Here is a 24,571-nt window from a genome sequence, read left to right as displayed (position 1 = left end):
ACAAACTAAATTAAATTAACATATTTGAAAAACTAAAAAAATAACGCACAGAAAAGACTACCGCCTATTCAACCTTTGTAGTTTTAACTTTGTTTGTAATTCATTTCTTGCATTTTTTATAGATTGTCAACAGCCGACAGTAATAAAAAATAAGTAAGTAATATCATAAGTCAAAAATATTATAGGTATTTTGTCTTGTTAAAGTTAGAAAGCGCATTTTTATTTAAGTTGCCTACAGAATTGTAAAATTATAAGAAAACAATGAAGAAAGGAAAAGTAAGTTGTGCTACGTCAACATAACTTAAAATAAAATAGAAAATACATACAAATTTTGTTGATATTTTTTGTGAAGTTGTTCAATTATTAACTTGGTTTTAATAGGTCCTGTGCACACCTCGTAGATCTTTTGATAGGATAATGTTTTCCAATTACTTAATTATCCCTTACTTAGTTCCTCTTAGGATTAATAAGTTATATAAAGTCAGATAATATGTATCCCTATAAAACCAAAATATAATAACACTACATCACGACGCTAGTTTAAAGTGTTCTTACAAAATATCAATTATAACTTTTTGACGAAAGCCACGCTTATACATGAAACGATTGAAAATTACAGATACGTTCAGAAGTATCACTTCAACCAAACAAATCGGATTTGCAAGAAAAAGAAGAAATCTTCGTGCCATTAGACGTCCTAACGGTCAAGATTAATAGTCTCAGAATACCCGATTGCAATGAGCCTGGAAAATATGCCATAAAAGTTACTTTCTTTGACCAGATAATACTAACAGGACTTATAAAATCGGTAGGAGGTAGAAACGTTGTAAAAAAGAAAGTTATAGCTCGTGGCATTATGAGTTATGACCCTTCAGATTACGAAAGAATGTGTCTCATTGCTGATCATCCTTTAGTTGGTAAATCTTAATTCGTTTAAAATATATTTTAGTAATATTAATCAGCTATCCATGACAGTCTTCGTAATGTCAGCAGTAAATGCTTCCCATGGTCATTATAACTGTTATAAACTTCAAACCGAGCTTAAGTCCAAACTGAAGTCAATCACAGATAAGTTATTCCTAAAAACAGAGTTAAAAGATATGAAATGACATATTTATAGTGTATAGGCATATATAATTATGCGATGAAAGCCACCGCAATAGAACAACAAAAATATATACAAAGATAGTTAATTGTACCAGGCGTTACTTTGCGGAAATCCGCTACGAATATGTATGATGGCATATATTTTACACCATGCAGTATGTAAAATATATACCATCATACATATTTGTAGCAGATTGTTGCGAAGTAGTTTTAATCTTAACTTAATAAATATACAAACCTTTTAAAAAATACATCTGAAAATGGAACTTACGTTTATAGTTACTATCCAAGCAATGAGAAGTACAGAACCTTATATATCAGGCGACCAGATTTCTACTGATGATGAATCCGATTCGCTAAATAAACGAATGCCAAATATAAGTTGCTGTAATATCGACATTTTGACATTATTTATTGGTAAGTGCTTTATCATTTTATAAAACACACTACCACCAAAAATTAACTTTCCTAGAGCAAGCATCTGTTACTTGGTAAACAAAAATTTAACAATGCTACGATATTATTTTTTGTAAATAATTAACGTTCTCTAAAATCCCACTATTTATATAGTCTGTGTTGGTATTGCTTACTTATTGCTGAATTTGATTAAGTGGCAGAACGCAGAAAAAACATGTGTCCGGTCATAGCCTCAGCAAGCAGCAGCAATCAAGAGAAATTACCTTCTCCCAAAAGCTTACAAAATCTTAAAAGTTAAATAAACGAAACTAAATAACCTATCAATTTTAATAACGTAACACTATTTGAAAAAGTTTAAGGGTAAAGAAATAATAATAATCGAATTGCTATAATAGTCGTACCGTTTTTAGGCCAAGATAAACTCAAGATAACTAAACGCATGGAACCCATCGTACCTCCTTCAATATTGATGTCAAAAAGCTGGAACAACCTACCACAAATCACAATGGAATTAAGTGTTTTACGACATAAAGCTAACAGTGTACATCATGAATTCTTACAACAAGCAAATCTCATGAAGATAACTCTGATAGGAGCCTATAATATGTTTGTGCCATTTGAAGAAGAAAGCATTTATACGAGTGCATCCAAACTGCCTACAAATATGACGGAAGAATCGGTATGAGTGTTTATTGAAAATACTCTCGAACAATTTAAACAATATTGTTTCGTATTCCATATGGAATGGAAGCAGCCTCGAGCCATTGAGCTTAGTCTAACTAATATTAGTGACCATTACAAGCTATGGACTAATGAAACAAATGAAAGTTCTAATGCATATGTTAGCGATTTACTATGGGACAATTTGAAACGTTTCGTCTGGTCATATGTTTAAACAAATCGCAATATAACCGTAATGTCTCTTAAGGCATATAATATTATAGGGGTTATCCTCATGACACATATCATGTAGAATTTTATTAAATCAGACATTCTCAAACAAATTTTAAAATTCTAAAAATATGTTTCTTCACAGAATACTGCAATTATCACATTTGATCAAGGCTACAAAGTTCCAAAAAGATTTGATAGCTCCAGTTTTTATCCAAAATGGGAAACTCTAAGAGGTAATCAATTCTTTACGAAATGTGATGAGAAATTCGAATGCCAAGTGGAAGAACTAATTAACGACTACAATATCGACTTGCACCATTATTTGAAAGACGTACCCAAATGTTGTAAGTATATCAAATGGTATCTGTATTAAAATCAATGTTTCCATGTGGATCATCTTATTAGGAACCTCTCTGGTCTTGTCTCAAATACAAGTACGAGTATCTTTCCATAAATAAAACTACGGCTATGTAGTACATGAAACTTGTAGTTTTTCAAAGGGTCATAATTAATCCGTAGTATCATTTTTTAGTATAAATATAGCCGTACTACTTATATTTTTTTTCGCACTGCTTAAACTTTACATAATTTTTATGTAAAGTTAAAATAATATACTGACTTTATTTGCTTTGTGATTGCACCCAACATCTTTCTTTTATAATTTCAGTTACTACTTTATGGGCATCGTTTCACCGCAGTCTCGTGTTGAAGAATTCTGAGACATGGCTAAAGCAACACCTACGCCGTTACAACTGGCCCTTCGAAGTTCAAGTTTGTAATGAATTTGGTGGCTACAACTTTATGGCATTCCTTGATCTCTTTAAGTTACTATACCCTGGAGGTACTTTATATACTTACCTTTATTATACGCTATTATTTTATTGTACCTATATACGATGTAGATAAACCTGACGTAATCAGTATCATACTCAATATGAGACCTCTGCAACTCCTACTACAATATAAGACCTCTAAATATTTTTCAATAAAATTTATTAATGCTTCAAAACTCATGATTATGATTGGAAAAAGTCATATCGGCATTTTGCTTCAACTCTTGGACCACGTCTGATATCTGTGATAAACAGGACCTATGTCCTGTCCATTTGGCAGAAAACTGTCCATTAACCGCCGTGACCATATTAAATTGAAGGGACCAACCACGATTTTATTATTTGCTGGTCTAATATCTTCATTCCTCTGCAAGCGCTTAGGTCACAGATTAATTAATAGTTACTATGTAACTTAGGTATCGTTTAAAAATTCCTTCATAGCTGACTGTCATTTCGCTTACATTTATAATATACAGGATATAGGTGTTTTTCTATTATAGAGAATGTAGTCCGTTTGATAACGCCCTTGCAATGGATAAACTCTGAATTCATGATGAGCAAGTGCGGTTGTGATCTGATTCTCGCGCCGAACGATAAGATGTCTTCGGCTCAAGGCACGATCAAGAAACCAAGCAAGTAAGCCTAATTATTTTTTTTATTACAATGTTAAGAAATGCTTTTAAAAAGCAAATCTAAACTGTCATCGCAGAAGCTTTCTAAACATAAACCATTACAAACGATGGTGATTTTCCCCACTAATATAGCTAAAAAAATAACAAAATATTTGCAATAGTTCATTTTAGTTCTAAAAGGCGTCTCGTGTCCAACAGGGGAACAATTATAGTATTAAATTTGCATTTTATCATAAACAGAGTCACCACAGATTCAGCTCCGACCAGCAATAGCACTGACCTTGGGTTCCTGGCTAGACCCACCGGCGGAGATGAAACCAACTCCTTCATCATAGTTGAAGTTAGGCTCGCAAGACCTCTACACAAGCCAGCCATACCACCTTATATATCGATGTAAGACTATCTCTTTATACATATATTATTTTAATTTTATAAAAGTAGAACCCTTTGTGGTTCGACTCCGGCGGCACCAACGGCGCGCCTAGTTCTTCCTAATAACTGATATTAAGCGCTGCTGTGTTATAGTTTGGAGGGTGTAGTAAGGGTGTATACTTTTCCGAGAAGTTGTAGCTTAGTCCTCGGCGTATCTGTGGCCGATCTCAGGTAGGAATCTAATCCTATCTAAGGTTGATTACACATGTCCATGGGCGACAGTAGCCACTTACCATCAGGTGTACTGCATGCTCGTCTGCTAATGATGATGACCGTAATTATAATGATGATTCGTCATACAACGATCAGTGTACTCATAATATATTATAAAAAACTAACAATGAAATAAAATGTAGGTCGGAAATAACCGCAATGTTAAAGAAAATGGAAGAACAGCAAATTAAACGCGAATGCACGGGTCGAGGACAGCTGAACAGGGATTGGCAATCCACGGTCAAATCGGCAGCCAATTCTTTGCGGAGGATCCCTTATTATGGTAGGTTAAACTATTAAGAAAATGTTTACTTACTAAATATGTAGTTTTATCGGCAATATTAAGCGCTGCTATTTTTTGGTTTGAATCCTATGATAAGATTCTTCCATGTTACACTTACACCGGCTTAACACACCCAGTAGTAGCATCTGTGGCCAAACTAGATCCCTCTGTCTCATACGGATATGTTAACAGTAATTATGTTCTGGTTTAAAGATTTCGGTAAAGGTTAGGGTTTCTGATTTCCCGGCATATTTTTCTTCCCGACCCACGGGATTTCCCGACCACATTTTCCCGGGAATTCCCGGGAACTCGAGACATTTTCAAAACATTATGCATTCTATGTCTCCACTCTTTCTAACTCTTATTTCTGGATATTGCCCACTTCTTACAACTGGGGGAGGCTTAGACCGTATTATACTACGCTACTCTGCTATACGGATTCGTGGAAAGACGTACGGATTAGTGGCCGAACCATGTCAAATGTTTTATCCATTATCCATAAGGCCTCTAACAAGGTTTAACGACTGCTAACCAAATGCTACAATAACTAAGATCCTCGAATTAACTTGTGATACAAAGCGCAGCAGCGCGCCACTAGCGGTTATCTATATAGTAGTAGGCCGAGAAGTATAATCGTGCTGTTATCTAAATTTCACGGTACTAGGCTTTTCAGCGATGCCAGATCAACTGTAAGTACATCAAGATTTTAAACTTTGTATAAAAAGCCGCCTTTGCGTTAGTCCGAGTACATAGTAGATTAACTGTAATCCATCCCAGATAGGATTAAATTCCTACCTGAGGCAACAGATGCACCGTTACCTCCTGAGGACTAAGCTGAAACGCCTTAAAATGTTTGTTTCCCGCACCCTTCAAACCGGAACAAAGCAGCGTTTAATACTTCTATTATTAGGTAGAAATACGAGTAGGTGTGGCGGTGGTGCCGCTGGAGTCGAACCACAATGGATTTTACCATCTTCAAAATCTACGTAACATCTACTATGCCTCACAACGGACGGGTGTTAAAATCAACAGGGACAAGGCAAATATCATGCCTACGACTCCATGTCACACCCGTATACGTTGTTGTTATGCGAATGGCGTTACTCGCAGAATCCACCTCAGCTAGTTTACGTGCGGAAAAATATGGAGTTCTTTCTTACCCCAAATTCCTCATTGTCTGAATTTAAAAGTATTCGAGCCAATGACGACTTCTGGCGCTAAGATAAGATCCTTTACTGTAGGCTTTAGAAGCCTCAAAGCCGAAAACTCAAAGTCGGAGGGAACTATGGTCGGAATTAGGTGTAAGCTTAGCCAGCTGAAGTGGCGTTGACCAGTCACATGACTCGATAGGACCGACCGATATAATCAATGAGTCTCGCCTTCCAAAGACTTTAAAAATAATTAATAAACACAAAACAAATGCTATTAACATGATTATATTAGTGGTTAGAAAGTCTGCCTCTCACTCGAGGGCTCTGAGTTTAAAATCCACCGCAGGCGGACGCACACCGGATCCTGAACAAAAATAATGTTCCGGTCTTAATGAGTAATCAAATATCACACCTTTTTCTAGCTACAGTTGTACTAGGGCTATGCAGTCTTCTGAAGACAATTAAAATGGATTATAATAATAATAGATAATCCAACTATAAATCGGATGGGATTCAGTATGAAAAACCATGGCTGTAGCGTCCTTTTTATTTAAAGGAACGGAACACTATTACTAAGCCTCCGCTGTCTGTCCACAGACCTCTATCTCCTGAACCGTAATAGATAGAAATTTGAAAATTTTACAGAGTATGTATAATGGCTGATATAACAATAAATACTAAAAATAAAAAAGTTTATAATATAATAAATACAAGGAACCGCTATTTTTCGATGTTTTTCGCTTCTATCTATTGAACGTAATAGGTAGACTGTTAAAATGCTCATAATGCATGTACTTCAATGACTGCAATAATAACTAATACAACAAATAAAAGAAATAAAAATTTTGGTACGATACTCTCGGGCTGCGAGTTCGAATTTCACTTGGCCAATTTTATTTATATAATAAGAGGCCTATGTCCAGCAATGTTCCTCAAAAGGCTAATGAATGGATGGATAAAATAAGAGAGAGATTTTAGTGCCTCATTTGCAAATGTATTTCTTACATTGAATTGAATTGAATGATTCTTAATTTTTTAAACATATTTCATTTCCGTCAGCTTGTAAGCACTACCATTACAATATAGTTGAAACTTCGGTATTAATTTGTGCTTAAATGACATATTCTTACGCGATAAGGTCTACTTTAACATTGTAAATATGTTCTGATTGAGTATTGCATGTTAAAATCATCATAAATGTTAAAATCTATGAGTAATTTACGATTTTTTTGGACCTTTGAAATTTCCCGAGTTCCCGGGATCCCGGCCCATTTTTCCCGTCCCGACTCATCGTGTTTTTCCCGGGAATTCCCGATCCGGGAATTCCCGACCAGAAACCCTAGTAGAGACACATACAACAGACGTTTCCAATAGGATCTCAATTACTACTGCCTACTCGTTTCGTGTCTCAATTTCCCCAAAAAAATCCCTTAAATGTCGAGACTATAATAAAGGATTTTATTTGTTTTTTAACTAATCTGAAAGAAGGCTGTAGTTTCCACTATTTAATGTCTCCTTACCAAGTACGTTTTAAAGATAAGTAATGAAAACTAAAGAGGAACTCATTAAATAAATTTAAAACGGTTTATTAGTTCCGGTGTTGTTAAAAGTCTAAGATAATAATTAACTAGGATTAAACTCCTTTACAAATAAAACTTATTTCGGAAGTATATAACTTATTACATGCAAAATTTTAACTTTGAGACAAAATTATTAATCATATTATTAAGTTATAGCCAATGCGACACATTCGAAGAAAAATCTTTTCATAAAATAAGTAAAAATCATATTTTTAAATAATAAGTCAATTTTAGGTATTATTTTTATTCTTAAAATTTAGTAACTTTGCGCACGCGAAAGATTATGATTTTAAGAAGTGTTGAAGACCACAGTCCTCATTATCGCCGCAATCAGTTCCCACTGCTAGATAGGGGTATCATAGTAATCTTATTGAATTATATTTATATTCTTGTAGCTATCAAGCTTTAGGTAAGAACATCGTGGAGGATTCCCAGATAAGTAATTTTTCTCACGAGATATTGTTGTTCTGTTAACTTAAAATAAATAATTTATAATGCACGCTCTAATTATAAAATATTATTTTAGGTATGACGGATATATGTGCTATCAATCGACAACTTAGTGAAACACGGAATCGTGTTGAGATGATTACATCTTTTTGGCAAGATGCAGCTATTTTTATCAACAACAATTTTGTGCCGCAAGAGTTTTTGGGCAATAATGATTTATATGAAGTAAGATTTTTGGACTAATTCTAACTGTATATCAAATTGTTTCACTGCATTTCATTTATAAGAACTCCCTTTCCACTCCCTCCGAAACAAAACACGGCAGTGGTACACTGTAGAATTGAAAATATGTCAATATAACCGTCATAATCTATAGTCTGATTCATAATTAGGTGTCCAAAATGTAAACAAAGGTGTTGACCTATCAAGAAAATACGTTTCAAATGGTAGTTTCTTATTTTTGACTATATTAAATTAATACACCAATAATAAAATAATAATCTAAAATAATTAAGATCAATTCACTTTTTCTAATATTTATATTACCTCAATTTTGTTCCATACCCTAATAATAATAAAAAACAAGGTTTATGGTAGAAAATTAAAATGTGATAATGGTAACACAATCGGAACCCAAAACATTTCTTGTGCCGTCATTTTTAAGTTTGGTAGCTGATGATATTCATTTTTGTGACTGTAATCGAACTCAAATGTATTATCGTTTTCATAGCGCGTTTGTTAAATTGTGAATAATTCTAAAGTTTTAGTTTTTTGTTGAGTTTGTTAAAGTTTTTGTTGCTTGTTAATTTTGACAGTGACATTTCTTTGTTTACATTTTGGACACCTAATTATGAATCAGACTATATACAGAAAAACTTCTGCTATGTACTTTTTATTTAGGAAATGCTGATGATGGGACATGCATGTCTAATGCGAACAGCTAACGATGCTTTGGTTGGCGTAGAAAACCAACGAGAAATTGAGCCTTTATTGAGAGCAGCAAGACATGCCCGACAACTCAAGGATATCCATCATGCTGTGGATCTCTTTCTACAGGTCTTATTTCTACTGAATAGCTGTAACTCTTTTTATGTTCCACTTTTTGACAGGGGCTCTGACATGTTTATATGCATATCCATGTAAAATAATTATATTGAAACAACCGGAATGACTAAAGGAGCCCTCCATAGCACGAATGCACACATGAAATCTAAATTCTAGTGATCCAACTGACGACCATGCCCAACGGTGCTTAACATTCTAGATAGATTAAGGTCATTACTTTCTTGAAATTATAAAAAATATGTTGATATGTCGATCTACTGTAAATATATTTATGTACATTATTTTGTTTTAGTCATAATAAACATTAGGATTGTTTAATAATTTTAATTTATAGGGTGAATACTTATTCACGGTACGGTACGGTAATTAAGACCCGTTAACTTACTTAAGTTAACGGGTCTTAATTACCGGACATACACAACTTGTCAATTTTTAAAATAACCCTCCCACCAAAGAGTACAAATAGCTCCAATGAACATTGTGCATTTTCAACTAATTAACTTATTCACGCGTGGTACGGAATTTATCTTATTCACATAATTATATTCTAAACAGTTGATATCCGAAAAACCACGTGACGCTAACATATGGCGGGAACTGTCTACGTGCCTGAAGGACACTGATTTGGACTGGGCAAACGTCTGCATCAATAAATCTCTTTCAGTCAACATACGCCACCCACTCACGTAAGACTTTTTACTAATTCTGATAACATATTTTTTCACCTGTAACGTAATTATTACAAAATAACTATAATTACATTTTCTAAAATTTTAGTTTAGAGTATTCGGACATATTCGAAAACCCTAGTCAGGTTTAACTAACTTAAACTTTACAGGCTACTACAATCTACCATGGTAGGATTTATCTTATTACATATTATACCCGTGTTTGACATAATATTTGACTGTATTTCTGACATTTCTAGTGTTATCTAAACGTGCTGTCGGCGTCTTTGAATTTTGTTCACAAATTTAATGCAATTGTCGCTGGCGTTGCAAAGTCTAACCCAATTTAAAGTAGCTCAAACGTTGCAATCTTCACGTAGTTTCCAGACTTTACTTATGAAATTTTCTAACATACAGACACTCTTACTGTTCAAAATTGATTTGCGATTCCTTATTTGTGTCTTCTAGGCTTCTTTCCAAAGCCTGCATGGTGTTTGACGACGACCCTGACGCTGCTGAACCATTTTTCGTGGCTCTCCTCTCACTCTATCCGTTCTGGGTGCCAATGTGGATCGCAGTCAACGCTTACTATCTGCACAGACAGATGTTTGATATGGCTCAGGAAATAATGGAATGTATCGTAAAGTTAGTTTCGTATTTACCTTCCATTTTCGACTCTAGGTTTTTCCTTTATAGTTATAGATAACTTTTTTAGCTTACCAGTCCACCTGCTAATCATTGCTACTTTGGACATCTGTAACTCACCCCAAAGTCGACCCTAAGAGGTCAAGCACAGGTTCGTTGTTACTCCTGAGGACTAAGTTGGAAAGGTTCCTATAAATAATCTCTCATAACACACCAATTAGACCAGAACGCAACAGCACTCAACGATGCCATTTTTAAGCGGATATGTGCGGTGATGGTGCATCTAAAGCCAGACCATGAAAAGCACTCTTTCAATATTAGTTATATACTTACAGGAAAAAATTAAGAAAAACGACAAATATTATTTTATAGTAGTCTATAGTTACCCTATTCTTGATGAACAGAACTTCGGCTGATGGTCTCGAGGAAGAAAATATGTTTCCTCGCACTTGGGAGCAAGAGCTCGGGGACTGGTGGGACCATACCCCGCTCTTGCCCGGAACAAGCTTATACTATGAGGCGGCTGATCTACTTCTAAGGATTCGAGCTATATCTGTTTGTTACCATTTACAAACTTTTATTTGTAGTGATTTTTTTTTGACACGTAACTCGTAGAGAAAGAAAGGGATCATTGTAGATAGAAATGGGCATGAGAATAGTTACGGATTTGTTAACGGGGATATACGCCCTTGGGTTTAGGTCAAAATTCACAACGGTGATCTATTGTAGATTGACAGAATTCACACACCATTACGAACATAATGACGGTACTTACACGAGCGGTTCTTTTACGATATTTTTCAAGACATCTTTAACATCAAAATAATTACTATACCAAAGTGAAATGTATGGAAATATTCAAGAATTTAAATTGAAACCACGTCTGTAGTGTAGAGGACCCAAATTCAAAGCTCTATCATGATGGACCTCTATCTACACGACCATGGACGAAACATTTATAATTATGCCGTGACCTGTTACACCCTCTATTCCGCCCTATTGCGTGTATTACACAGTCGATTGGGTAGAATGTTACATTCGCAACGTCAGCTTAAACTCCCGACGAAACCATTACAAAATGACGACGAAACCATTACAAAATGACTAATCATTTTGCAACTTCACCTGAAAATGCACCTAAATATACAGTATTTAACTCTGAACACGAAGTGTTCTTCCACTTTTATTAAACAGCAATTTGATTCTGATTAAGATTGATTTGAAGGTGGTAGAACCCGTTGTGGTTCGACTCCGGCGGTACCACCGCCACACCAATTTCTACCTAATAACAGCAGTGTTAGGCGCTGCTGTGTTCCGGTTTGAAGGATATGGTAAGGGAGACAGACTTTTCCGAGGCGTCCCAGCTTAGTCCTCAGGGGTAGCGGCGCATCTGTAGCCGACCTCAGGTAGGATTATCTAATCCTATCTGGGGTTGATTACAGATGTCCATGGGCGGCAGTAGCCACTTACCATCAGGTGGACTGTATGCTCGTCTGCTAGGTACTCCTATATTATAAAGAAAACAAAGGTGTTAGAACACTTCGTAGTTCTATTCTTGAAGTACCATGTCTACCACTCCTATTTCTGCCCATTAACACCACCGTAAAAGTGTCATAAGTCATAATATTTATATTTATATAGTTAGCTGAAATTTGCATCGGTCGTGCGTTGTGTCAATCTGGAGAGACAGCAGCTCACTACCATCTGGTAGCGCTATGTTGCAGATTGAGGAAAGACCCTGCAGATGCCCTTTGCCACTTGCAACTTGGAATTGCCAAGTTTGGGGATGTAAGTACAAAAGACAAAAATTAAACAAAGTATGAGATAATAGTTTCTAATTAATGTTTAGTCTTTGCTACCACGAACGAGAAAGTAGTAAAATGTGTTATTTATAGGTAACTTGATTCTATTATGAAGCTACATTGACAAAGCTCCTGTTTGAAACGTTAAATAAAGCTTAAGAAAATACCTACATGTATTGTATGCCTAACTTCTTAATACGACATATTATTATTGATTACATACTTGAAGCTATCTCGTATAGATTTTATTCAAAGTTTGATATTGTTAAGTAGTCTATTATTCTTGTAGATAAGTTATCTTAGAAGCCTCGAAGCAGAGTGTCACCACAAATTGAAAAACATTCCGGAATCAGTGGCGTGTTTTGAAAAGGCTGGAACTTGCTCTAGCGCTTACAGGTACAATTTGAATTTATAAATAAATAACAAAAATATATTTTTATTCTTAATATCATAGGAACGCAATACTTTCTGAATACTAAATTGAAATTCATGTAACATAAATTAGTGTATCTTACAAGCTGCCAGCCCAGTGCTGCTACAATAAAGATAATTGTTAATTGCGACGTATCAATGATACGTATGCATTATACGATCCAGCTCGATGATCAGAAAATATTGTACGGTCCAGCTTGAAAGTTAGACCGAAATTGTAGGTATGCGGCCACGCAATCCTAATGAGATGTAGTGTCAGATAAACTCGATCTGCGGACTCGAATAGTGTCAGGGATAATGCGCACGGCGCTGTTCACGGGGCTCAAGGAAGCAAACACGGCCTAATCTTCCTGAGGAGTAGTCTCTGCACCTTACACTGCACACGCGGTAGCACGGCTAATCCGCGTGGGAAACAGGAGTGAGAAGACACGTACAGACTGTAGGGTCTCGCCGAGCGCAATATGACGACTGGTTGCACGACGCGACATTGGCAAGACAACTCTGCTTTCGTATTTACATATAACCACCTAAAGTTGACAAGGATTGAACACATCAATTGTATTCTGTACATCCGTCAGTTTCGAATCCATCCGAAAGTAAATTGCGTATACAACTATGCTAGCTGATGCTATAACTATTAACACGTTAGCTGCGGAACGCGGCTTAAAACACCTCGTCCATGTCTGGTCGTTATAGCGGTAAGAAAAAACTTTAACTTCTCTGTGGTGCGAGAGGCATAACTTCCGTCTGGTTCAGTGTAGGAAAGTGATAACTATATGTTTGTGATGTGCTACTGATTCCTAGTTCTATGGTACACCAACCTAATGTCGGGTTTGTTAGACCTCGTACCGCACTGAACAAATAATAATGCTAACACAGTGCGGAACGAGGTTGGGAACGCCTCGTTTCCCCACGCACCTCGTACCGCACCCCACGCTAGCTTCACGTGGTTAGTGTTGTGCAACGCAGTCGAGGCTGCGTAGCGACGAAGTAGGACCGCTGTCTTTATGTTGAAAATTATCATGTCGAAACGTTGCCGAAAAAAGTTGATCATGGAGGAAGATGAAGAAAAACCGGTTGAAAAATCTGAGCCAGAATCAGAATACAGGAAGATATTTCAAAAACAGGTAAGTCACAAATATACTCTGTCTAGGTGAAAGTCCAGTAGTGAGACTTGGCAGGCTAGGCGTATATCCGTATAGTAAGAAATTACATTATAGATAATTACGTTTCCTGTTATGGTTCAAACAAAAGTTAAGTAGCTACATTATTGATATAGGAAACGTAGGCAAAATCGTTACCGAGTATTCCGATTACTCTTTACCCTATCTACTCGCTCCTACTTTTCAAAATCCACTGCAAAGAAAGCACATCATCTCGATAAGGGTCCAAAGAGGAAGAGATGTGTCGGATGCTACGAAAAACTCCGCACATTCTTGACATGTCGTGAGGCAGACAAAAAAAAACAAAAAAAAAATCTCACGGAATGCACTGTTTGCAAAAAACCTTATTGTCTGAAATGTTTCAATGAAAAACATCCATAACTTTTCCCCTTTTTGTATTCATTCTGTCCATAACGTTGATAAATAAAAACAATAAAATAAAATCGATATTTATTTTCCCATCACTAAATTATATGGAAACCTGCCATTTTTCAGTGCGGTCCGAGGTGCATTAGACCCACATTTTATTTTACCCATAGAATCTAAAGTAACGAATTTAACCAAGGGCGGCGGCAGTTTTAGGTTAATCAACTCATTGTTAATAATAATCAAGACAAAAGCCGTCGATTTTGTCTTATTTGGCGCCAAAAAAAGGATTTTAGTCTCCTTCGGGCGGTGGGATTTAACACGCCTCGTGCCGCCACAATGTCGGATATAGGACGAGGTTTAAAACAACTCGTAACGCAGTAATGGAAAGTACAGAAAAATCTGTGCCGCAGGGAACGTGTTAACTAAATTGATATTTTTAATAATAACACATTTTTGAAAATTACCATATTCCTGCCTATTACATTCCTACTTTGTCAAGTTCTTTCGAAGTACATGTCCCTACGTGTACTGAAATAGATAATCTCTGAAATTCGCACGAAACTTCAGATTACTCGCGTACAGAGTTGACCACTTGCTTTCAGTGTTTTGCTGTCATTGTCACGCCGGGAGTCTAAACGTATGCGTTCGCTGTTAATTGATCTGATTCGACGTCAGCCCAACGCCTACGCATGGATGGCCTTAGCTGATGATTGGATGATGGTAACACTAACTTTTTAAATGTTATTATAATTAATTTAATACTTAGTGATTATACCCAAGGTATTAGAATAGAAGGTATAAGGAATATACGAATAGTTTATCTTTTGAATAAATATATTATTTATGAATACTATTTCCTATTACAAAAGGAAAATCTAACTGTTCATGGTGTAAGATTTTAATAAATTTATACCCAGAACTGCGATACGTCCATTGTCCATAGAATGCGGTCTTTCCCCACAGTATTATAAGGTAAATATGTTAACGAATGTCTTGGGAGAAAATACATGATTTATTGACTTTTTCTAGCGTAGTGCAAGCGGCGAAAGTAATCCTGGAAAAAGTGACGAAGATTCCTCATGTCTCACTTTTGCGACTGCCTGCGCGGTGCAGGCATTGAAGTGGGATAGGAACGCAGGCCGTGCCTGGGCGCTCCTGGCTAAACTTGTCAAGCCCAATGCAAGACGTCAATATTGCAGAACTATGGCTATAGCTGTAAGCTTTTCTTATGTAACCGTACTCGAAGGTGGTAGAAAATCCTTTGTGTTTCGACTCCGGCGGCACCACCGACACACCTATTTTGGACAATTAACAGTAGCGTTAAGCGCTGCTGTGTTCAGGTTTAAAGTGTGTGGCAAGGACACACAAGTGTGTGTGTGTGACAAGACATACTTTTGCGAGGCGTTTCAGCTTAGTCCTCAGGGGTAGCGGCGCATCAGTGGCCGACCTCAGGTAGGAATATCTAATTCTATCTGGGGTAGATTACACACGTCCATGGTTGGCAGGAGCCACTTACCATCAGATGAAGTGCATGCTCGTCTGCTACTCCTATGTTATAAAAAAATGTAATTAACTTTTAACAGAAAAAACATGATAATCAAAGGGCTCGCGGTTGGTTCAGTTCCCGTTTAGTCCTTTTACTTTTTACTTTTTAACCGACTTCGAAAAGGAGGTGGTTATCAATTCGGCCGGTATCTTTTTTTTTATGTATGTACACGAATTACTCCGCCGTTAGTGGACCGATTTTAATAATTCTTTTTATTGTGTAGGGACGAGCTGGAAATTGGTCCCATTTAAATATGGTTAGAATCCATGGATGGGTTCTGGAGAAAATGAGGGTAACTCCTCCACCCATGTAAATATAACAGCCATAACTTCGCCGTTTATGAACCTATTTTAATGCCTTTAATTTCGTGTGTGGACAATTGCTACAAGTTGGTCCCATTTAAATATGATGAGGATCAGAGGGGGTTCTGGAGACAAAATATGTAACTCCTCAACCGATGGGTATAATTGAGTTTTGTTTGACGATATTTGGTGTAGGTTCTAATGAAATTGCAAAACCAGTTTATCATTAACTATTTAAGGGTCTGATAATGTGGCTCGGAGTCAAAATATGTAACTCCTCAACCGATGGGAATAATTGAGTTGTGTTTGAAGATATTTGGTGTAGGTTCTAATGAAATTGCAAAGCCAGTTCATAATTGACTATTTAAGGGTCTGATAATGTGGCTCGGAGACAAAAAATGTAACTCCTCAACCGATGGGAATATTGAGTTGTGTTTAAAGATATTTAGTGTAGGTTCTAATAAAATTGCAATGCCAGTTCATCATTGACTATTTAAGGGTCTGATAATGTGGCTCGGAGACAAAATTTGTAACTCCTCAACCGATGGGAATAATTGAGTTGTGTTTGAAGATATTTGGTGTAGGTTCTAACGAAATTGCAAAGCCAGTTCATCATTGCCTATTTAGTTAGGTTAGGTTGGAACATATAAGATAATATAAAACTAAGCGAGCAGGGCGCGGTAGCGCCCTGCGAGCGGGCGGTTCCAATCAATGTAAATTCAGACCTTACCTTCATTCATGATCACGTTTTTGCAATTTTATATTGTATTAATATAAATGTTAGTATGTCATCACTAAAATGGGTGAAAAAAATGTTTTAACAAAAAATACAACCGACTTCTATGTCACTACAAAGTAAAAAATAATTGAAATAAATGTTGGTTTAGTACATATTTCTGAAGTCGGCGCTCATATTAGACACGCTGTTTACATCGTTATCCAACTAAATATACAGAACTGCGATACGTCCATTGTCCATAGAATGCGGTCTTTCCCCACAGTATTATAAGGTAAATATGTTAACGAATGTCTTGGGAGAAAATACATGATTTATTGACTTTTTCTAGCGTAGTGCAAGCGGCGAAAGTAATCCTGGAAAAAGTGACGAAGATTCCTCATGTCTCACTTTTGCGACTGCCTGCGCGGTGCAGGCATTGAAGTGGGATAGGAACGCAGGCCGTGCCTGGGCGCTCCTGGCTAAACTTGTCAAGCCCAATGCAAGACGTCAATATTGCAGAACTATGGCTATAGCTGTAAGCTTTTCTTATGTAACCGTACTCGAAGGTGGTAGAAAATCCTTTGTGTTTCGACTCCGGCGGCACCACCGACACACCTATTTTGGACAATTAACAGTAGCGTTAAGCGCTGCTGTGTTCAGGTTTAAAGTGTGTGGCAAGGACACACAAGTGTGTGTGTGTGACAAGACATACTTTTGCGAGGCGTTTCAGCTTAGTCCTCAGGGGTAGCGGCGCATCAGTGGCCGACCTCAGGTAGGAATATCTAATTCTATCTGGGGTAGATTACACACGTCCATGGTTGGCAGGAGCCACTTACCATCAGATGAAGTGCATGCTCGTCTGCTACTCCTATGTTATAAAAAAATGTAATTAACTTTTAACAGAAAAAACATGATAATCAAAGGGCTCGCGGTTGGTTCAGTTCCCGTTTAGTCCTTTTACTTTTTACTTTTTAACCGACTTCGAAAAGGAGGTGGTTATCAATTCGGCCGGTATCTTTTTTTTTATGTATGTACACGAATTACTCCGCCGTTAGTGGACCGATTTTAATAATTCTTTTTATTGTGTAGGGACGAGCTGGAAATTGGTCCCATTTAAATATGGTTAGAATCCATGGATGGGTTCTGGAGAAAATGAGGGTAACTCCTCCACCCATGTAAATATAACAGCCATAACTTCGCCGTTTATGAACCTATTTTAATGCCTTTAATTTCGTGTGTGGACAATTGCTACAAGTTGGTCCCATTTAAATATGATGAGGATCAGAGGGGGTTCTGGAGACAAAATATGTAACTCCTCAACCGATGGGTATAATTGAGTTTTGTTTGACGATATTTGGTGTAGGTTCTAATGAAATTGCAAAACCAGTTTATCATTAACTATTTAAGGGTCTGATAATGTGGCTCGGAGTCAAAATATGTAACTCCTCAACCGATGGGAATAATTGAGTTGTGTTTGAAGATATTTGGTGTAGGTTCTAATGAAATTGCAAAGCCAGTTCATAATTGACTATTTAAGGGTCTGATAATGTGGCTCGGAGACAAAAAATGTAACTCCTCAACCGATGGGAATATTGAGTTGTGTTTAAAGATATTTAGTGTAGGTTCTAATAAAATTGCAATGCCAGTTCATCATTGACTATTTAAGGGTCTGATAATGTGGCTCGGAGACAAAATTTGTAACTCCTCAACCGATGGGAATAATTGAGTTGTGTTTGAAGATATTTGGTGTAGGTTCTAACGAAATTGCAAAGCCAGTTCATCATTGCCTATTTAGTTAGGTTAGGTTGGAACATATAAGATAATATAAAACTAAGCGAGCAGGGCGCGGTAGCGCCCTGCGAGCGGGCGGTTCCAATCAATGTAAATTCAGACCTTACCTTCATTCATGATCACGTTTTTGCAATTTTATATTGTATTAATATAAATGTTAGTATGTCATCACTAAAATGGGTGAAAAAAATGTTTTAACAAAAAATACAACCGACTTCTATGTCACTACAAAGTAAAAAATAATTGAAATAAATGTTGGTTTAGTACATATTTCTGAAGTCGGCGCTCATATTAGACACGCTGTTTACATCGTTATCCAACTAAATATATTGAGCGCCGACTTCACAAATATGTACTAAACCAACATTTATTTCAATTATTTTTTACTTTGTAGTGACATAGAAGTCGGTTGTATTTTTTGTTAAAAATTTTTTTTACTCATCCCTAGTACTTATCCATTTACGCTTCTTGCTGGCAAATTTATTGCCTTTTTATCGTACTAATCCAGTTGATAATGTACAACATTCCAAATGCCGGTAAATTAATGATCATAGTACCTACCTACACAAAACTTAATAAGTCTTCTCACACCTTACAAAGAGTTATATAATTATGGGAATTCGATAACGTTTCACAAATTTACAATACTATAGAACTACTCGTAAATGTAACGAATCTATTTCAGTGTGGATACAACAAGTGGAGCGAAGTGAGGATTCCCGAAAAAGTTGATTCACAACAGTCCATCTGCCATCGACTCGGGACTGCTATGCGGGAATGTCGGTGTGAGATGTGCGCACATCTAACATTTTAACGAAACATATGTTTAACAAAACACAATGTAATGTTGGTTAATTTTTCATGTTGTTATTATGGTTGCTTTAATATATTCAATATTGATATGACATAACATGTTTTTACTTTATTGTTGGTACAAGAAATGGTCAGCTTCTTACCTTGGATGTACTTACACGTTACTTTTAAGAACATGGGTGCCAAAGCATTATTAAAATATTATTTCCTTTAATTTTATGCAATAGTTCATTTCTTTTCTCATTCTATATTTAGATACACTATAAATTCCAAATTTAGTTGCATAGAAAAATTTAGACAACACTATAATGATATGTAGACAAATGAATGAGGAATAACATTAAAGTAATGTTAAATTAACCTAAGTATCGTTAATTTTATCTTAATGGCTTCATGCTTTAATTAGGCTGCTAAGTAAGTAATTTATTTTATGTGAAAAAACGCACTAACTTACTAAAATGTTGACTCCAGTTGCATTCGTGCAATCCGCACGATGACAAGACTTTGTGGGCTTATTGAATTTCTACAATTATTTATTTTAAACGATGTGTTTATACAGTGCAGTTTTAATGAAATACATCTACCACAAGGCAAAATAAGAGGTATACAAAGTTTCTCCGATCATTACAGAGCATACCTTGGAATTCCCTATGCGACAATTATCGAAAGGTTTCAGGTAGCGTATGTATTAAGCAATGCTTATATTTTCTTATACATAGGTAGCTATTATTAAATGATGTAGGTAATCTTTCAGTTGTATAATAATTTAGAGATCTAGATTTAATAATGTCGGTTACCTATATAGTTTGCACTTGATTTAAAAAGTAACTCTGTAAATAATACATGCATTTAGTGTATTGATCCATTTTTTTTAATTTTTCTTTGAAAGAATGTTGTGACCAGATTTGAAACTTCATTTCCCTGCAATATATAAAATACATATACTTATTTTTTCTCCACCAGGATCCCGGTCCACCTCCTCGTTGGGATAAAACATTTAATGCGGTAGAGTCGTTGCAATGCCAACAAACAGAACGTACCTCTAGTAAATTAATTGGGCAAGAAAATTGCTTGGTCCTCAATGTGTTCACGCCGACCGGTATTCACAAGAAACCACTACCAGTTTTAGTTTTCATTCATGGCGGAGGATTTTCTTATGGAAGCAATAGTCATCACATTTACCATCCAAAATATTTAATAAAGCATGGTATTATTGTTGTCACTATCAATTACAGACTCGGACCGTTTGGATTTCTATGCCTCCAAATTCCTGAAGCACCCGGCAACGCAGCAATCAAAGATCAAGTAGCTGCTTTACGTTGGATTCAAAATAACATTCACTATTTTGGTGGAAACCCTCAATCAGTAACTCTTTTTGGACAGAGTGTGGGTGCATCGATAATTACTTATTTACTTCTTTCTCCAGAAACCATAGGTTTATTCCAACATGCCATTGTAGCAAGCGGTTCATTGCTAGTACCATACTCACTTGCTAATGATCCTATTGGAACTGCTTCTCGTGTCGCTCATCGCATGGGTTATAAAACAAACGATCCGAACGAACTTCTACAAATCTATCGAAATGCATCGGCTGACGATTTGCTGAAGGCCTCGTATTTTGAAGACCTGAATGATCCATTAGCGCCGTATGTTTTCAAACCCTGCATAGACAAATCTGACGGGTCTATAATAAAACATGGTCCAAGAGAGATTCTTAAATCACCTATCACTAATAGGAATTCTACTATTATTATTGGTTTCAATAATAAAGAAGGCATTAAATGGGCGGAAAGATATGATCACGACGGTCTCAAAGAACTAAATAACGATTTTTCTAAAATTATTCCATATAACTTATTATTTGCTAATGAAGAAGAAAAGTTGGCGTTTGTTGCTGCAGTAAAAGAATTTTATTTTAAGAACCAAACAATCGGTAGGAACGACTATGATCCTATGATTGATTACTTCTCAGATTCCATTATAATGTACCCATTAACAGCTATGACGAAATATTTTCTACGGGCTAACATGTCTGTGTATAATTACTATTTTCAATATGACTGTAACAGAAATAGGGCGAAACAGAAGACTAAATTGGCATCAATTCCTGGATCCACTCATGGAGATGAATTAGGATATACATTTGACTCGGATGAATATAGCGAGCGTCCACCAACACCAAATGATGCTACAGTCATTGATGTAATGACAAGCTTATGGTCGAATGTAGCAAAGACAGGGTAAGATTTAAAATAAATAACGGTTTATGTAATGAAATTACAAATTACGAATGACGAATTCCAACATTGTTCTGAAGGATAAAAACAAATCTGTGATAAGTTTAAGTATTGTGGCCATCCTATCCTATTTATATTTCGTGGACCACTCTCGCACTAAGCTCTAAGGTCTCTTAAAATGTCAAACATGATCACAATAACTTCACAAAGTTTAGTCAGGAAACTTAGGATTTTCCCATAAAATAGGAATATTAAACATTATAGTTAAGAATTTTACTGAACTCCAGAGTGCCCTGGAGTCCAAATTTCAGAAAGAAGTTCAGTGTTACACATCTACCTATATTATAATTTTCTTTTCTCGTTTCAGGAATCCATCAACAGATACCATTAAGTGGATACCGAGCAATATCAAGGATCTAAAATTTTTATCCATAGACAAAAAAGTAGAAATGATTCCACTTCCCAATAGAGAACGAATGCTCTTCTGGAAAGGAATCTACGCTAAATACAACTCTTATTAACATTATATTTCATACGACGACGTTTATCTACCTATAATTTTGAAATAAGATTTTATATTCAATTAAATAAATTTTGATTTTAATTTCAAATCATCCAAATGTTTTATTAGCACTTAAATATATTAAATTAATAACAAATATAATTCAATATGTATCTTTATTTCGTGAAAATCTTTATCGTGATAAAATGTTAAAATCATAAGGAAATAAATACATTTTTATTTTATATAAGTAACCAAATATGTAGATACATCTAACACTACGTATAAATTCGCAAGTGATTAGTGATTATTAACAAAAACACACTAAAGGAAAACACTATTTGGAAAGAGTTAATAAGGTTTTAAGTCTTTTTGTTCCACACTGAATTCTGCTGAAGTTACCGATAGTTATCCTTTATGAACAGGTGGTACGTAAGGCATGTGGCGATCTGGCAATGGAGTCGTCGTGGCTTGCGGTGGTGGTGGACTGGGCAGCTCCGCCAATTTCTGCGTCAACCATACCAAAATGTACACCACAAGGCCAACTCCTCCTACCCTAAAACGATGAAATTTTCTATGTAAAATGCGTTCAATAATATAATAAACTAGTAAATATGCTTGAAGTTCCGAGGGGAAGGGTAGATGCTAATTTTGGACATTAGGGGCGCCACCCTTTCTGTACATATAAGTACCGGAGTATTACGTCACTTTTATAGCAAATTCCTGTATAACAGCAAATGCCACACAACGCAGGCTATATTATGAGAGCTTTGAAACACCCTCGAGAAAAAATATGATAATTAAATAAATACTAAAGTACTATAAAATAATAATCGCAGACAAGGAGACCCACATAGGCTCGTGATCCAACCATAAAATCTTGGTGATATGCAATAACTACGTACTTAGTTACTAGTTAATAGTTCGATACTTACATTCCAAACATAATTAATAAATGGAGATTTGGCTGCACAGACGAATTCTTCAAATGCTCTCCTGTTACTAGAGCAACGGACATGATTTCTATTATAATTAGGCGAGACAATTAACAATCACTACGAATCAAGTGATAGATAACTGCTTGTTAGTAGGTGATCCATTAAAAGCTATGCTATGGAAGAGATTTAAAATTAAATCTGCTCACCCAGGTAGATGTAGGTATAGGGGGCAACATAATTTTGAATAAGAGCACTTTTTTCGCCAACAAATACCAAAGACACATTTCAGAGTCATCACAATCTCTTTTTTTAGCAAAGTTTAAACAAAGGAAGCTTAAAATTATATTTTATCCGGGCACATTAAACCCCAAGAAGATTCAACATTATATATTAACGTATTACAAGTATTATTTTTGGATCTACAGTGTCTGTATTACAAAGTCTATTCGCAACATAACTTGAACTAGATCGGTTTATCCGATTATTACGCGTAAACGACAGCGAAGACTCATCAGGCCCCTTTAACCATACAATTTTTAATGTAAGTTAGAGTATGGCTATAGATAATAGGTACTTTTAGTAAATATCTACTTTTCATTAATCTTATCTTGTCACTTCAATTGGACAGCAAGCCTTAACATAAATATTTGTTTTAATTTATATGGACTGGTTCTCTATAAACAACCACCTATTGTTTTTTCTTTATTTTTGTTTTGTTTGCCAAATTCAAATGATTCTCTAATTCATAAAAAGAGGATAGAATAAATTTAATTGCTCCAAATCTAGTTGTACGTATTAGGTTATATTATTATATAGCTTCGTACTAAAACTGAACTAGCTTTTTCTTAAATAATAAGTAATCGTATTATTTTATAGTTGTGGTGGCGTTTGGACTAACTTGGTAAGAAAAAAGTGACGTTTTTAGAAACACTGAGTTTTGAGCAGTACTACCTAAGTGGTGTAAGTAAATTGCTTGTAATTAATAATTCATAGTTACGGCAGCACGACGGCGAGCACTGTAGCCATTGCATCCCTAACACGGTTGTATAACAAGATGATAGTTTAAGCAGTTATATGACGCAAGAGGAATTTCAAGAATTTCCTGAGATATATAAGCTTCTGGTTCTGTGGTCGACTTCAGATAGGGCTGTCTGTCTTAATTCGGTTGATAGCGTGTAGAACTAATTACTATAGTATCTACAATAATCATGTAGGAAATACTACAAATAATACACAGGTTCACTAGGATGTCGCACATTATCTACCAACCAACTCATTGAATGTACTAATTACGTGCTACAATATCTAACTGGGGCTCCACTGACTAGGAGGTTTTAATCAGATATTGGTCCAAGATATTTTAGTCACATATTTCGAAGAACAAAGAAGAATAGTTTCTTGAAATCTAAGTCCTATTCCTGCTTAATAATGGAACTGACATTAAGCAGGTATATCTTTTTCGTAATAAATTACAAGATACTTACCAATTGACTAGGTGAAGACCATGGTATCCATAAGAACAGAATTTTCTTAGTTATCCTGCAATCTGATATAGGCCGCTCCAGTCCCACGCCACAAATAATATAAC

The 24,571-nt window shown here is 35.8% G+C and overlaps 2 protein-coding genes across 2 annotated transcripts; both read left to right on the top strand.

Moving 5' to 3' along the window:
• The first annotated feature begins 134 nt into the window (after positions 1-134).
• LOC140749628 (uncharacterized) lies at positions 135-19,307 on the top strand. Its single transcript, XM_073082735.1, has 20 exons — positions 135-276; positions 620-917; positions 1,387-1,524; positions 1,935-2,203; positions 2,561-2,762; positions 3,086-3,259; positions 3,752-3,887; positions 4,124-4,276; positions 4,672-4,811; positions 8,069-8,217; positions 8,893-9,048; positions 9,613-9,743; positions 10,194-10,370; positions 10,775-10,925; positions 12,012-12,158; positions 12,462-12,568; positions 14,739-14,856; positions 15,166-15,351; positions 17,052-17,237; positions 19,179-19,307. The coding sequence occupies exons 1-20, from the start codon at positions 262-264 to the stop codon at positions 19,305-19,307; spliced, it is 3,162 nt and encodes a 1,053-aa protein (XP_072938836.1). The 5' UTR covers positions 135-261.
• Positions 19,308-19,799: 492 nt separating this feature from the next.
• Positions 19,800-22,064, top strand: LOC140749627 (esterase FE4-like). Its single transcript, XM_073082734.1, has 3 exons — positions 19,800-19,982; positions 20,270-21,546; positions 21,911-22,064. Exons 1-3 carry the CDS (start codon positions 19,800-19,802, stop codon positions 22,062-22,064), a joined length of 1,614 nt encoding a protein of 537 aa, XP_072938835.1.
• Positions 22,065-24,571: the final 2,507 nt, after the last annotated feature.

This window comes from Epargyreus clarus, unplaced genomic scaffold (assembly GCF_041222505.1).
Source record: "Epargyreus clarus isolate Ecla_fem2 unplaced genomic scaffold, WU_Ecla_fem_2.2 ptg000018l, whole genome shotgun sequence".
In the NCBI taxonomy this organism is placed as follows: Eukaryota; Metazoa; Arthropoda; class Insecta; order Lepidoptera; family Hesperiidae; genus Epargyreus; species Epargyreus clarus.
This window is presented reverse-complemented; position numbering and strand designations above follow the sequence as displayed.